This window comes from Seriola lalandi, unplaced genomic scaffold (genome assembly GCF_002814215.2).
Source record: "Seriola lalandi dorsalis isolate HSWRI2012SDOR001 ecotype SW California unplaced genomic scaffold, Sedor1 jcf7180002054312, whole genome shotgun sequence".
Classification (NCBI taxonomy): domain Eukaryota; kingdom Metazoa; phylum Chordata; class Actinopteri; order Carangiformes; family Carangidae; genus Seriola; species Seriola lalandi.
In genome coordinates this window covers 596,216-613,109 of record NW_019524865.1, presented here as the reverse complement: position 1 = coordinate 613,109, position 16,894 = coordinate 596,216, and the positions used below count along the sequence as shown (strand labels likewise).

Here is a 16,894-nt window from a genome sequence, read left to right as displayed (position 1 = left end):
ACTTAAATATGAATTAAACAAAAGAGATATAACATGTTAATTAGTGAGCTCCAGGGCTACTGTTTCCCCCTGTTTCTGGTCTTTATGCTAAGCTATGCTAATCAGATGCTGGCAGCAGCTTCATAGTTTATGGCAGAGAGGAGTGGAATCGATCTTCTGATCTAACTCTGGGCAAGAAAATCAACATGCACATTTCCCAAATGTCTTTAACTATTCCTTTAAAAAAAACTGACATTTAATTCATATTTGAATTAGCATATTTTTAATGATAACTTTATTCTGCACTTTGAACCTACCTATGATAAACTAACCACTAAATTCATCTCAGTTTTTTTTCTGTCCCACCCTTCTGTCTCTGTCCCCACATATGAAAAATGAATATCTTTCCTCTACTGCATTTCTTCATCTTTGTCTTTCCCTCGTTTGTTGCAGCTTCCTTTTCTGCCATTTTTCTCTTCCAGACTTTGTGAACTTCTTTGTGAGCTCACAGTAACAACTCAGTATTTCACTTGTAGTTTTTTTTTTATTTTATTTTTTTTACTTTGCCCCAATTCATGAGCACACTCTTAACATGAAATTTACAGTATGTAGGAAAAGTTATGGAGTCGTATTTTCATCCTGAGAAAGTTTTTTTGCAGTTCCAGTCTCTTTTAGCTAAACTAAAGCTCAGCAATAATGAGTTGCATTACTCATACATTTTTTTAAGAAATCATGATTTCTGACTTTGCAGCTTGCCCGGTGAGCACCCACCCAAAGCAAGCAGGCAGTGGTATAATGATAAAACAAGCAGCTAATCCCCAACAACTGCAGCCTCTCCTCTACTGATCCTCCTAGATTAGGCCTTCCAGCACCCGGTACCCCCCCCAAATATTTAACCAGCATACTGTCCAGCTGGGGAGGGAAGAGAAAAAAGCTGGAAGGGAGGTAAGAGAAGAATAAAGAAGGAGACGCGGCAGAAGGCACGAAGGTAAGAGGGAACAGAATATAGAGAGGAGGGAGAGATGAGGAGGAGGGAGAGAGATATGTTAACTGGGTAACATTATGTGCCCCACCTAAAAGGTAGAAAAGCCGTCCTGCCTGTGACTTTAACTGTAAACAGATGTAGGCTGTTTTGCTCCAATAGTGGTGGTTACATCTGAATGTTTGGCTTATGATGGAGGGTGGTGTTGCTCTCAGGACCAAATCAATGAGGACTGAACGAGTCACTACAACTTGCAAGTGTGTTGCCATAGGGACAGTCCTGGTCATGCTGCTACTAGTGACAAAGAACACACACAGTTGTTTTTCATGCCACAACCAACATAGAACCACAACATGGTTTGCGACTGTGCTGTTGACAATAAAAATGCAATGGCTACCAATGTGTATTAATTTAAACTGATAAGACTTGTTAAGTCAGACCAATCAGTCCTAATAGTGTAATGTACGTATGAAAGTACATTTAGTGGGTTTACCAGAATTTATTTTGTTGTTTTTGACACAATTACCCAAGTGGCATCAGGAAACGGGAAAACAGATGTGGTTCTGAGACCCGTACGACTCGATACGATTCTAATGGTTTGGACAATCTGGAACTGGACAAAATGGAGCCGGTTCTTGATTCCCACCCTTACCTTTAACGGGCATTTTTCAGATCACACGATCTGGCTAACAAACATTTAGACTCCATCTCTACTCTCTACTTGTCATGTCAGCTACAAAACCTAGTACACACTAAGGCACAATAGCGTATGCATAGCTGTTCTTACACAGTGTACTACATCTAGCCTCAGGTGTATTAATGAACATCTCGCCAAAAAACCCATACAGAGATAAATCATGGAGAGAAAATGTTACTATAAATCCCGTGATTTCATGGAGGTTGGACACATTTTACTACTGTCACACAACTCCATTACGAGCGTCAGTGTGTTATTTGTTTTGTTTTGTTTTCTGGCTATGAGCAGGTTCATATAATTTTCACTTTTCAGGATTGCCAATACACTCCAGGGTCAGTTCCAGTATTCACATTTAAAGAAACATTCTTGTATGGAAAAATGAAATCAAAGTAAACTTCATTACAGGATGAATCATCCTTTTACCTTACTCATAGGGACAAATTAATGAGTGTGGTTGCCATGGTGACACTAGTGAATTAAGGGCTGTTTGCAGGATTTCTGATCCAGCTGTCTGTGTGTACTACTTTTCACGCTGGCACTGAGACCAAACCCTTCTTCCTTCTGCTCAACATATTTCCTCCATTCCTTCTTTCCCTCTGTTTAAAAAACAACAAAACAATTTCTCATCTTTACACAGACACACAAACTTATCCGTTGTCACTTTCCTATTCACTTGAATGGGTCTCTTTTTCTTTTATCACCTTCTTCAGTATCACAATCTCCTACCCCATATCTCCATTTATACAATAACCTGTTTATTTATTATACAAGGGACTATTTATGAATTTTATATCAAAATTGTGATTTGAAAGAACTGAAATAATTTCAAATCATTGTAATTTCAATAATTTAGTGTCCTAACAAACTGTAGCAGGTGAAAGTTTCAGTCAGCAACTGTTGATTTCAGCAGCTATAATAAAAACAGAGGCAGGAAGGGGGAAAAAAGAACTTTAGAAATAACAGCTCATGGAACTCGTCAGCTATTATCTCTTATTCATCTTCCTCCATCCCCACTATTACTTCCTGTTTCTCTGGTCCAACTATTTTTCCAAATCTTCCAACTTATATTTCCTTTTCATGCTGCATAGATCTCATCAAGGACAGCTTATGCTGAGTGAGCAGATAAGGGTTGAAGCTTCCTCCACAAGGACAAAATTGACAGCATTCGACACATGTATCAACTGATTGACAGTGGTTGGTGCTGCTAAACCTGAATCCTTCAGTGGTCAGGGCTTTGACTGCAACTCTTAGGCCACCTGCAACCTCTTTTCCAACCTGCTCATTATGTTCTCCACGGTTTAGAGGTTTCTTTCTCTCTCTCTCTCTCAGCCCTTTTCGTCAACCTTGTTCAGTTTTTTTTTTTTTTTGCTCTTTCCTCTCTTCTTCAGCTGGAGTAGGTGCTCCCAACATCAGGCTTGCACTGAGGACTCGCTCTGTATTTCCTCACGCTTTGCATCTGAACACTCAGGCAACGATGATAGTGGTGTGTGGTTAATATGTTGAGAGAAAGGATGATTGCCAGACTTTCACTTAGCTGTGAAAAGTTGGCAACAGCTGTGTTTTACAGTCCTCAGCCTTCAATAGCCAAACAGATTTCTGCTTCCCTACTGAGTGTGATTGTAGTCAGTCTCCCAAGCTGCCACCAGATGTTGACACCCATCCTACAACTATGGAATACGTTTCTTAAATTTAGGGCTAAGAAATCAATTGGAACTTTAAAAGTAATTTGGTAGATTTATTTTTATTTTTATTTTCACTACTGGCGAATTGGTATAAAAAAAAAGAAAAGGTAATACTGAAGTGGAAAAACAGATCTCTGACACAGGCTACAGATGGTCGGAGTAGAGCATTGATAAGATTTTGTCCTGACTGAAATTTTGTGGCATGACATAAACACACAACGTGAATTTTTGTAGCTAACACAAACACTGGCCTACAGGTGGGTGGCAAAAAAACTCTGACACACACACACACACACACACACACACACACACACAAAACACACACACACACACACACACACACTCTGCTCTTTGATCCAACAGTAGAAAGAGCAGTCTTTTAAACCACACACACTCCCACTTCATCTAACCTTTCGGTGTGAGAACCCGAGAGTGACAACAGAATTCACTGAACAACACTGAAGAATTTTGTGTGGTGTCACACTATTGAACCCTGGGCTCTGTGTGGGCCTGTGTGTGTGTGTGTGTGTGTGTGTGTGTGTGTGTGTGTGTGTGTGTGTGTGTGTGTGTGTGTGTGTGTGTCTTACGGTCATCTACTTAAGCACTCTTCTTTTGTTGTCTTCGGTACTGAAGTCATTGACGGGTCACAGTAGTCACTGACGGAGCACCTGACTGACTGACAGCTCTGTTTGTATTGGCTCACACAGACAGCAAGCATGTGCATCAAATCCTAATAGACTTTTATCTTGTTTAGATGTTTGAGAGGCAAAATCGGCAACACAGCATCTGAGACAGTAGATTATATTAAGCTAAACTGAAATTGAACTAAATTAGTTAAATGGAAAGTATCAAGAGAATCAAAGTGATCTCTCCCCCATCAAGAGAGACATGTAAGAAAATCACCTTCAGCAACAAAAGCTACAAATACATTTTTTTTTTTTAAAGCAAATTCTTCTTAAAGTAAATTATTCATTTTTCAAGTTACCAAAACAAAATCTTATTTGCCAGTTAGTTGCCGTCATGACAACACATTCTTCTATACATGCACTGTAACTGAATGTTTCTCCAAACAAACGGTGTGGCAGAGGGACAATTAATGTTCTCATAGCTGCTGGAGGATGTAGCTACAGTAAGCGGTTGGGCAGAACACACAAATAGCTCAAAAAAGTGCTCTGAGAACACATTATTTGGCCTCTGTATTATTACGTGTCGGATGTGGGCCGCAAAAATTTTTGAGATTTCTTAAGTGGGCCGTGATTTGGAAAAGGTTGGGAACCACTGGGTTGGAGGATATGTAAACTAAAGTATAAAAATTCACATTCTATAGACTGAGAGTCACGTGTGCTATGGGCAAAATAAATGCATTTCTACAAAAGCTGTCACTACATCTTCACAAGTTCTGTGTAAATATTCATTTTCATATTTTTATGTCCCACATTGCCTTCATCTCCATACTGTATACATAAATTAAACGTAGCTGGTTGGATCTCATGGAGTGTTTACCACTGTCGAGGAATGTACACAAGCACTTTTTTTTTTTTTCTCTGGCAAAAATAATGAGGTGACTGGAATGTTAGCCACAACTCTGCAATGTTTAGAAACATTAACTTATTATAAAACTCATATCTTCATCTCCAGATGGGTGCAGCCTCAGTGGAAATATTGCTAACAAGCTAAACTAATAAGCTGATTCGAAGCCCTCGCTGCAGCATATTGAGCAGATAGCTTTTCACAGGATGAAAGCGTTAAACTTTGACTTAGTCTATACAGGGCCCAGAGTGTATGCATTTCCATAAGAAAGTGCAACACAGCAGAAAAGTGGAGTTTTTAATACAGTTTTCCAAAAGGGCGAACCTGGCTACATCGTGTCGGGAACACACATAAACATACAATATGTTGTCAATATGTATGTATATGTTAATCTATATGTATATGTATGTGTCTATGTGTGAGTGTGTGTGTGTGTGTGTGTGTGTGTGTGTGTAAGCCATCTTAAATAAGCCCTCTGCCTCTCTGTTTGGCCGGAAATAAAGGTACTGCCATTGACATTATTTGGAGTAGTGTGTGTATGTGTGTGTGTGTGTGTGTGTGTCTGCACTACATGGAGGCCACTGCTGACAGTGTGTCAAGCAACCTGTCAGACTTGGAGGAGGATTATTATCTCCTTCTGTACGCTCTAATTCCACCAGCTTCAAACTCTACTCTACTATGACAGGAGTGTGTGTGAGAGGTTGTGAGAGTAAGGCAGCCATTAGAAAGAGAGAAGAACAATAAAAGGCCAACGCTCTGCCTCATTTCAGATACTGTTTACGCTCTGTACTTAGTTGTGTAGTGCATGAATTTCGTTTTGGTCGCATCTCACATTCAACACGACTGTTATGCATGACGGTCACTGGTGTTAGCTAGCTAGCATTTGCGTTAAAGTGCACGGTATCAAATCATAACAGCCTGCTAAATTAACCAAACATATCTGACAACAGTGTACTGGTACTGAGTAGAAAAACAAATTTTGTGTAGAATTTTGTAACTTCAATTTGTATGGTGTAGTGTTCACCGTTGGAACCATGGCAACAGCTGAAGCATCCTCAGCCTCCCTTATTACAAGCTCTGCCATGTAGCCAAGATGGGGACAGAGTGCACTGCATGTTGCCTTAATCGTCAGTGTGCATGCGCTTATGCACTCAAAGAGGCAAGTGTAAGTACAGAAGAATGCAAATTGATACACGCTGAAAGTAACAAGAATTGCTACATAGCCACAGGTGTCTCCAGGAGTGGAAAACAACTGTCTTGTTTTTATTCTACTTCTATCACTTCTTTTCTTGCACTGAAGTTAGCATGCTAACTAGCTAGCTCCGGTCCATCTCATCACTTTCCGATACCGAGTTATTGTAGCATCCAGTCTGCCCTGAAGAAGTAGCGCTGCTCAGCAACAATGGCTGAACCTTTTGTCAAGACCGGTAAGTCAACAGCTGTTAATGCTAATGCTAGCTATGTAGCAATAGGTAAATTTACAAATAGCTGCTTTAGAGTTATCTCAATTCTGAGTGTGTCATTTGTTAGTTTTAAGGTATTAGGCAACTGAAATTACAAACCGTAATTTCCCGGTGCATATTGTCAAACGTCTATTGTCAGGATGCGTTGCTACATCCCCACCCAGGACGTATGTTAATGCAAAGGGTGAGATAACATTAACATAAGCCCAGCTCAGTTTTTTGTTCAGTTCAGCTGAGCAGTTTCAGAAAACTAAACCTCAAGCATTGAGAATATTTTGAGCAGTCAAACAGACTAAAACCATGGCATTATGTGGCTTCTGGTACAGTCTGCAAACACACTGAGCCCTGCAGATATACACGTAGACTCACATTTACATATACAGTACACGTGCACCTGAATATACAGTATGCATGCAAAACTCACTCTCTCTGTCCGTCTCTCTTTCACACAGACATGCACACACCACACACACCCACAGAGAGGTCTGTCTACAAACATCCTAAGCTCAACAGCAAATACAGCTTGTGCCACCCGTATGCCAGCCTGCCAGTCTTCTACTCCCTCTGCAAACCCAACCTGTTACTAATGAGACGAACACAAACAGCCAGGCAGCTGACACCAAGACCTGTCAGTGTGTGCGTGCGTGCGTGTGTGTGCACGTGTGTTTAAAGTGTATGTAGATACCATTTACCGACGTAATAAATGTTTATTTAGGCTGACTGTGTGGTAATTAGAATACAGATTTTGTGCTATTGTGATGTAAGTCTGTGTGTGTTTGTCCATCTGTTATTTCAACTAGACATCCACAGAATTGTGAAAGAAAAAAAGAAAGAAAGAAAGAAAGAAAGAAAGAAAGAAAGAAAGACTGGGTTTTTTGTCTTTACTTGTCTTCGGCAGAGGCAGCAGGACAGGATTGGACATGCCTAGTTTCAAAAAGCTCAAACTTCAGATTTAACCAAACAGAAAAAAGCCTATTGCTCGAGTCAGTGACTCTATCCGCTTATTGTAGCTTATGGCAGACACTAAACATAACCTCTATGCGCATAAGCACACAGAAACAAGTTTTTTAAACTAGTGGGCCAAACATCAAAGACTTATTCCAAACTTCGTTGGAGATTTTCTGTCTTTTAATTTCACAACAGAAATCAGAAACAAACAAATGACTGGATAAATGTAACAGCAAAGTGAGGAACATAAAGGGCTCAATGAAAGTGACTGAGTATAAAGTCTGCCCTCAGCTACATGCTGACGGACCACTGGGGGCAACTGTAACTCTGTAGTGATGGCACTCCAATGCCCCGGTTGCCCCCTGTGACTCCATCTGCTCCCTCCGCTCCCACTCAAGCACGACAGGCTTGAATTAGACATGTTAAACAGAACATAATAGTTAGATTTTTACACATAATGTCCTGTTCTCCACCTGAGAACTAGAGGGGACACACTGCTTGCGTTAAGAGTGCGTGGCGGCTGCTGACGCTGAACGACTGCAGAGAAGCATGCGTGTGTTTACACCAGCTGCGTGTCTCTTTCCACATAGAGTTTGCAGGTTACTGGGATGTTGGATTTCTTTTCATAAATTAATTAATTTTTCGCAGAAAACTTGCCACTGTCTTCACAAGCAGCTAAAACATTTATTTTTCATGTCTGTGACACATTCAGCTTCAGCCTAGAAATTTAAACTATAGTGAGTCAGTGAGGCAGTGTGTCCGCTCTAACTTGTTAACATGGGTGCCAGAAACCAAGATGTTCCGCAGCCGCCACGAGTCCAGTGTGTTCCTGGCCTAACGGTACTTTTGTGTTTTTCAGTCTGTGTGTTCAACATCTATATTCATCCACTTTTTGTCATTCTGCTGTAGCCAAGTGAATTTGCAGAAAACATATGGAGAATTGATGCATGCGTGTGCGTGTGTGTGTGTGTGTGTGTGTGTGTGTGTGTGTGTGTGTGTGTGTGTGTGTGTGAGTGTGTTCAGGGAAATTTTTCTCTTTGCCTGCATTTTTGTGATTGTACATTAATGTGTGTTTTTGTTTAGGGATGTTTTTCTGTTTTTCGGTGTGATGCAAAGTTACGTCCGTCCAAATCTGTTTGTGTGTGTTTGCATTCGCTTCCGTACTATAACTTTGGGAGTCTGTGAAAGCCTCTAATGAAGTCTTTCCAAGTGTGTGTGCATGCGTGTGTGTGTGTGTGTGTGTGTGTGTGTGTATGTGTGTGTGTCAGTGTATGTGTGTGTGTCAGTGTCTGTGTGTTTGTGTAAATGCTGTACCCTCTTCTCCAGTTGTGCCAACTGCTCCTTGTAGAAGGCATCCAGCGCTTTCAGCTGTGAATCTTTCTTCTGTAGCTGCTGAGCCTACAAGAGAACACACACATACACACACACACACACACACACAGGGTGAGATAGAAAGAATTTCTACAGTGTGTAATTCTGTGTTTTCTCAACACAGTGTAGGTGACTGGTGCAGTACAGTAGCAGTCCTGGTTTTTGTTTGTTTTTTTGTACTGTTTTTCAATTACAAGTACTCAGATAAATTTAAATTCCAGTGATAATTTCTGTTATAGCACTTCAATATTCAAGTATTTTTCCTTGCTCTGTATTTTCCCCATTTAAAATATCTCCTTAAACAATGTCCTTAGTGTTACTTAAAACACAGGACATCCTGGATGTAACAATTCATGATGATGTTGATGATGATGATGATGATGATGATGATGAGTAGTTATGGAATCGTTGTGACCCGTTTTTGTTATTTTCACCTTAATCTCTGAGGAAGCATGTTTTGCCCATCAGTTTGGAATGGAAGACAGCTCAAAACACGACAATACCCATGAGCCTCAGCCTCAGAATCTGAAGTTTTTAAGTACACATGATTGTATCTTTGATTTTTGATTGATTGATTACCGTACAAAGTTATTCATCTTTTGCTCTAGAGAATCTCACGTCCATCCAAGTAGTGGAATTACTGTGACTCATCAAAAATTGTTAAATGGGAAAAATTAATGGCACCTTTACTTCCAAAACCAGAAGCAGAGCCAGAACCAGAACCAGAACCAGAACCAGAACCAGAACCAGAACCAGAACCAGAACCAGAACCAGAAGCAAGGGGCCCCCAAAATAGAAGAATATAATGAGTTTGATAAATAAATGTTTTATGATGACTTTTTTTCCCATCTATATTCACTTGACATTAGCATCACACACAGAAGGGAACAAATTTATACACAACACTAGGAAATGCATGCAGGACAAAACGAGTCCAAAATATATTCATGTATCACAATCAAAGAAAAAAAGGGCCTGAAGATGCATTCACATTCATGCACACACTATCATTAGATCCAAAGACACTCAAGTGTCTTTGGGCCAACACACTCATTCTCACACTCTCTCTCTCTCTCTCTCTCTCTCTCTCTCTCTTGGTCTCTCGACCGTGTAGTGTTTGGTACAAAGGCCTGTGCTATAAAAAAATAAAATAAAATCCAAAATTCCTCGAACAGCAAGCCCCAACCCTCTTTGAAAATCTTTGCTTTTCACCTGCCTTTCTATTCACCAACCCTTTTATCCATCCATGGCAATCTATCCCCGTGTGCCTGTGTTTGTGCCAACAGAGAAAATCACGCCAGACCCCCAACTCGCTGCAGATCATATGTTATTTTCAAGCAGTTATGAAGGAGTGAAGATGACAAACATACTCATATGTGCACAAAAACAAGCCCGTGCCCAAACTGGCTCACACAGTAAATGCACATGCAAATAAGCCTTCACACTGACTGAATGACAGGAGGAAATAAAATCACGTGAGGGAGCGACACAGGAGACAGAGAATTGAAAAAGGAGAAAACAGAACACGCAGAAAGAGACAAAGAGACATAAACAGAGAGAGAGTGGGATCATAGAGAAATGAGACTTTCTTGTTCCTTTTAGTTAGCATTTAATTCAATAACTTAATTTAATGTTTGATCTATATCAAATGCAATCACTGACTGGAGATTGCTGCTGTTAGAGAATGTTGGACTAGAAAAAATAAAAAATGTTTTTATTTCAAGTTCAACACAGCTTCATAAAAAAAACATCTGTAAGTCTACACCTCAGCTCACATCCTGGTATTTCCCTCCCATTGCCTTGGAGGTGCAGCCTGCCCCCCGACGGGACCCTCCCAAATAAAAAATTAAAAAACCCAAAATATTTTATTTACCATATTTATGTGCACTCATTTCAGCTCAGTGTGAGAGTCTCTATTGTGTTTTACTGTCATTTACTGTCATGTTTCTCTCCTCTCCTCTGGCTTCTGTTTCACCGTGTGTGTGTGTGGGGAGACACACACACACACACACACACACACACACACACACACACACACACACACACACACACACACAGCGCAGAGCCAGGTGGAGGAGAGACAGGTTGACAACTCGTTACGTTAAGTGCAATTAAAGCTTTCCAACAAGTGTTATAAATCCCTCTAAAACCAAACGTTTGGTTTGTTGGGCCAAAATGTAATTTTTGAAATGCATGCAATCTGATGACAGTGTCGAGGATGCAGCAGCTGCTGCTGCTGCTGCTGCTGCTGCTGCTGATGGCAGGGAAGGATAGTCGTGGCCAGAGCAAAGGCAAAGATATATGGAAGGGATGGAGAGATGGAAGAAAGAAGAAGAAGAAGGACTGATGGAGGGAGATGGAACCAGGAGAGATGAAAAACTGAAGACAGAGATAAACGGATGGGTTCTGGAGAATAAATGGGTTCAATTTCTTTCTATTCAATCAAATCAAACAGGCTATTTTTCTCCAGAAGCTGCAATTTAGAGTTATTTTACTTTTTTCATCAGTCAAGGATTTTGGTTTAATAGAAAGTATTAAGAATAATTTTAATCAGCACATTGATGGTTTCAGCTTTTTTTGGACAATGGTGAAATAAAACACTGAGAAGTTCAGAAAAAGCAGCAGAACAGAAGAAATGGACAGAAGAGCAGGAATTTGAAAACTGTTACAAAGCTTACCATCACCTCCATCTCATCTGGCGACTGCACAGGTTGGGGAAAGGAGAGCAGAAAGAGAAGAGGGTGTAGAGAAACAAAGCAGGGTTAGGACAGAAAGATCAAGGAGGAAGGGGAACAGTGAGGAGATACAGCTGCAATTAATCACAGATTTTCATCTGATTAAATTCCCTCAGAAACATCAGTTCCTATTGTTTTCAGCTCGAACAAAATGTATTCAATTTCACAAGTAATCCTGGATTCATAAAACCATGACGCAGCTGACACAGTATCAAAACTTTCAAGGAGTCAAATCAGCTGGTACGTCAGTAATCAGCTGTACATTTGTCTATACTCTATTTTACAAAACTGTAGAAGGATCCCCACATGGATTACGTGAAAATTATGATGTCATTCAAGCTGTTTAAACTTGCAAAAATGTTATTTTAGCAATTTGCCATACAGCATTTTGAGTAACGAGCAGATAAACAACTGGTATGTGACAATGTCAGTGGGAAATAGTAACTAATATGTTAGAAGTAGCAGTGTATGGAACCTGATGGCTGAATGATTCAGCTCAAATGCCCTGAGCAACGAGTCCCCAGTTTGACTCCAGGCCGGCCGGACCATGTCTTTCCCTTACTCTCTCCCTGCTTTTTTAATGTCTGTCTCAATCTAATACGGACACAAAACTTGCCAAAAAAATTAAAGTAGTGCCTTAAAGTATTAAATGCCAAAGGTCATTTCCAGACATGTTTAAAGATAAGAAAATACAATGTCTTCAATGATAATTGATCTGATACAAAAACGTTCCAATAACTAGTTAGAAATTCTTTACACCCGCTCCTTCTTTCTTATTTAAAACTTGAGAATCTCTGAATATTAAAAATATTTTCAATTTCAGAACTTGAACTGAAACGGGCATAAAAACTAAAAACTTCCTACTTCCTACTTGACTTTTTGAATTAATGAGAAACCTTTGCATTGAGCAGTTAGCTAAAGATGTAACTTCTGGGAAATATGAATTTGCCAGTTCAAAAGTTACATCCAACTTTGGCTTATCCTGAAAACAATGACACAATCAGCTTCGTGGATTACATTTATTTGCATAATTTCAAAATGACTCATTTCAAAATGACACTGCATCACACTGTCCTCCTGCAAGCGAACTGCTTTTCTACCTCGATCCTCACTGGTTCACGGCTGTTGATGGACTCTCAGCTCTCAGCTAGTTTGGAATATGTTAAAAAGTAAAAGCTTAGCAGTTGTGCCTTGTAAAACAGAATGGCAATTAGCCTGTATAAACAAGACTCCTCTGGTTTCTTTGCCAGCGAACTACACGAGGAGCAGCATGTTAGTACTGTCACAGCAGAGGATGTTTCCTCAGATTAGAAACTTGTTGCTTTGAGCCACAGTATAAACATTAGGCTAACGTCTTGTAACTTGCTACTGTTTGAGCACATGTATTTCATAAAGCTTATTTTGATACCAGACGGGCACAATGTCACACTGGGAAACCAACGTGTAGAAAGTTGAAATAATAACTACGAAGCCTGTCTTTGTATCACTGTTTGAACTAAGCTAATGTACTTAATATTACACATCTGGTGCAGCCAGCAAATTAAAGCCAATCAATATTTTTCAAGCATTATTACCGCAAAGCAGGTCTGACTAACAACACTGTGGCAGTGAAAAAGTAGCACCACTAAAGAGAAACTGGGGGTGAAGACACGCACACATGCACACGCATACAGAGGGAGGAAGATTCATCATAATTATCAGGGCTGCTGAACGCCAAATCAAATCAGAGCCGATCGTCTGTGTTTCATAAACAGACCTTAACTGAGGAGAGACAAAGAGCAGGAGGGCTTCTGATGTGAGAGATACCTGCACTGTGAGCTGAAAAAGCTGCAGCTGCCGCATGTTAATGCAGGTGAAAAGAGGAACTGGAGCTGTTCATGTGTTAATTTTATATGTTAGACAACTATCTGTTTGGCGGGGATTAAGCAGAAACAGAATGGATTTAATTAAAAAAACACAAGTACCCTTCCTATCTGTGTTTTTCTCTGTGTTGGTCCTGTTTTAATTTGCAGTCTGAGAAGAAACTGCAAGTGAATCAGATGACTCCTCTGGTGTCCCTCCAGGGACCTGCGAGTCTATGGTAGATAACAGCCAGCCAGGCGTGACTTTACACACAACACACCACACCACACACACATCAAGACACACACACACACACACACACACACACACACACACACACAAAGGATGGGGCTGGGGCTTGCATGCTGATGTTTAGTCTGTCTCTCTTTTGGGATACCTGAAAGAATCTGTTTGTGTCAGTCATTTAGTTTTTGTTTTTTTGTCTCCACTAATGTGTATCAATGAGCCTGTTATTGTGTCTTCCTACTTCAGACCGCGTTTAAACTGACATTTCAACTGACATCAGCACTGCGTGAAACAAACATAGTCCTCTGATTTATTTCCATCTATCTTTTTTCGCCAGCACAGTGGGGGTGCCATTGCAGAGGACTCCAGCTAAATAAACACATTCTCATCTGGCAAAACAAAAGTTGCACTTGGCTCACGCCGTCTCACAACGCGATGCAATGTCATCCAGCACACAGTGTTCCCGCAGTCAAATACATGCAAGCTCACATTCCTTTCCATTTCTACAGTTAACCTCACGACTGCCAAGACGGATCAAATGATGACTGCCGTCACAACTTTAAAGAGTTTTTGAATCTTTCCACATAATATAAATGTGATAAGCAAACTCTAAAATATCTAAATGTGTTATTGGGGTGACCTCAACAGTTCACAGGCAGCAGTGATGAGATATGCATGTAGACCTACCAACCAAGGGAGCAGTGACTGACGTTAGCAATGATGGAGGTGACTGCCTGATGTTCTGTTATGACTGAAAGTCTCCCCCATATGGTGGTTTGACCTTATGGCTGCGTATTCTTTAAAATTGTTGATCGGATACATTTTTTTGATACCTTACTTTGAGGAATATGACCAAGATATTTTACAAAACCCTGCTGTGCCTTGGTAGCAGTGTGGCTTTAGGGATGCGGTGTATAGTTTGGGATTGTGCGATCTTATCCAGATCGGCCTATCGCCATCCTGTGAAATTGCCAATAGCTGAAACAAATTGAACAAAGTGACGTGCTGTCTGTCCATCGATCTCTTCTGCTCTGTTTAATCACAGTAAGGCACCTACACAAAACAAACAGCGCTTCAATGACAGTCAGCAGGTTGGGGAGTGTGTTTGTGTGTGTGTGTGTGTGTGTGTGTGTGTGTGTGTGTGTGTGTGTGTGTGTGTGTGTGTGTATGTGTGTGTGTGTGTGTGCGCATGCATCGATGTTGCAAGCCTGGTTATATGCAAGCGATGCCGAAGTGAAACTATGACATGGCAAATTAAATGTAATACTACAAACAATTATAATAACAGCAAGTTAATACATTAATATCGTCTTGACAATGGAAAAGGCATAATAGAGGCGATTGCTCTGATGATCATCGATCACCGTTATCAATCGTCCATCAGCACAATGCTAATATGGTTTAACTAGTGACATTCCCATCGGCCTCAGCTGTACTCAGTGGTTAGCGCTAATTAGCAAATGTTAGCATGCTAACACGCTAAACCAAGATGGCAAACCTGGTAAACTTCATATCTACTTAGCATCAGAATGTTAGCATCGTAGTTGTAGGCATGTTAGCATGCTGATGTTAGCATTCAGCTCAAAGCACCATCATGCCAAAGTATAGCTTCACAGAGCTGCTAGCATGGCTGTATGGTCCTAGTCATTGATTTAGAGAAGGGAACCAAACTTCTTAAATTTCAAATGTTTAAATACTAGAACTTTGCTTAAAGAAAATCTGGCAAAGAATGGGTAAAGGTATGATTAGAGAGTAACTGAAGAAGAGTATGAATCTCAGCAAATATTCAATGCCAACTTTTGGTCTTTGACTGTTTTCAATACTCAAAGCAATAACACAGAAGTATTGATGTTCAATAAGCAATCTGACCCAGGAGTCAAGAGCAGAGCCTTAAAATAAAATGTTTGAGAAAAAAAAAATGTTAAGGAAGAGAAAATCAATTCAACAATTAAGTGACTGTCCTTCCCAAACTTCTTATAGTAAAGCAGCAGCACTAGCCTCACAAGTGATATACAGCGAAAAAGTTTTTACCCCTAAGCTTCAAGAATGATGAACAAATCTAACAAACACACCCAAGTCATCTCAGGATTATCCCTTTACAAAATGAATCCCTAAACTGAGCGCCCGAGCTTTGCATTTGTTCATGTTGGATTGCTGTTTTTAAGTCTTGTTTGGTATCAGACTCGCCATCGGCTTTTTTGGCCAAGTGCACCTGCACACAAAAGGAATTCAATTTGCTGAGATGCTCGGTTGAAAAGGCAGTGTAAAATTACAGGGATATTACGCACTGTGCTTTTAAGATGTACATTAAAAAAAAGCAGTGTTGTCACCAGGGAATATGTTTAATTTTACTCTGCACTTAAGACAGATATTGTCTACAGAAAAATAAACAAATAAATAAATAAATAAATGTAGCTTTTAAAGCAGCAATCAGGTCACCGCACACATATCAGAATACTAATTTGTTCAGAGACTCACACTGTTTCCTCCTGTCTTTTGTCCTAATGCTTGAAGAAATGCTGTGTTTTCATGCAGGATATCAAATATATTTTCCTCTAGCTTTTTTAAAAATTGTACTAAACACATACGAAATCACAAAAATGAAAACAATAAAATATCTCATCTGGTGGAGAAGAAGAAGACAGGAAGTTCAAGAAAGAAAGAGGAAGACCAAATACCTAACAAATGTAAACAAGTGCAGAAAAATAACTTTGGTTATTAAGAAGGTGCATAATTGAAAATGGCAGCTGCTACCCATGGGCTAAATGGGAGATTGGCTTACAAACGTATTACTGTATATTCTTCCTGCCCCAGGCGCCTTCAGCATATGAATCAATTCAGTACACAGCTAGAAGTGTGAAGCATCTATTTAGAAGCTACAGAGAGGAAAAAATGTGTAAATGTGTGAGACAGAATAACCGAGCCAGAGCGAGTGATGGGAAAAATGAGCTGAAAATGATAAGGGGAAAAAAAAAGGGTTGAACAGTTAAAAAATGAAAAAAAAAAAAAAAAGAAAAAAAAAAAATTACAAAGTGAGACAAAACGAAATCCTCTCAAGAATGAGGGAGCAAGCAAGTTGTGCATCTGTTGCGGAAACATCTCACAGCGAAACTGAAACCTAGCAGAGACGTTTAGACAGCTCTCATTGTTTATAATACAGTTTTGCTCGTTAGCTGGAGCTATGTTTTTAGAAAATAAATGACAGTATGAATGACAATCTAAAAGCTCCAATCACAGTGCCATGAGACAGGAAAACAACCAAAACAACCAAGTCACCAACAGACAGACACAGAAGCTAACACTGCTGCCATCTGGGTAAAATACTTATAGTGTTGAGAACATTTTTGTAGTAGATTCTGCACTGACTCCCACCTGATTACAGTACCTGTACCTACAGAGATGAAAGAGACTTTCTGGGT

The 16,894-nt window shown here is 40.0% G+C and overlaps 1 protein-coding gene across 3 annotated transcripts in view; it reads right to left on the bottom strand.

Annotated features, from left to right (window-relative positions):
• The window catches only part of LOC111655269 (MICOS complex subunit mic25a-like), a 78,693-nt gene that overhangs the window by 41,955 nt on the left and 19,844 nt on the right, over positions 1-16,894 (bottom strand). For 2 of the 3 annotated variants that reach the window (XM_023406601.2, XM_087174084.1), the window contains exons 5-6: positions 11,331-11,354; positions 8,596-8,679 (exon numbers count right to left, since the gene is read on the bottom strand). In XM_023406601.2, the coding sequence (XP_023262369.1) occupies positions 8,596-8,679; positions 11,331-11,354 (108 nt within the window). The remainder of the gene's footprint in view (positions 1-8,595; positions 8,680-11,330; positions 11,355-16,894) is intronic. The other variant, XM_087174085.1, reaches the window with a different exon arrangement.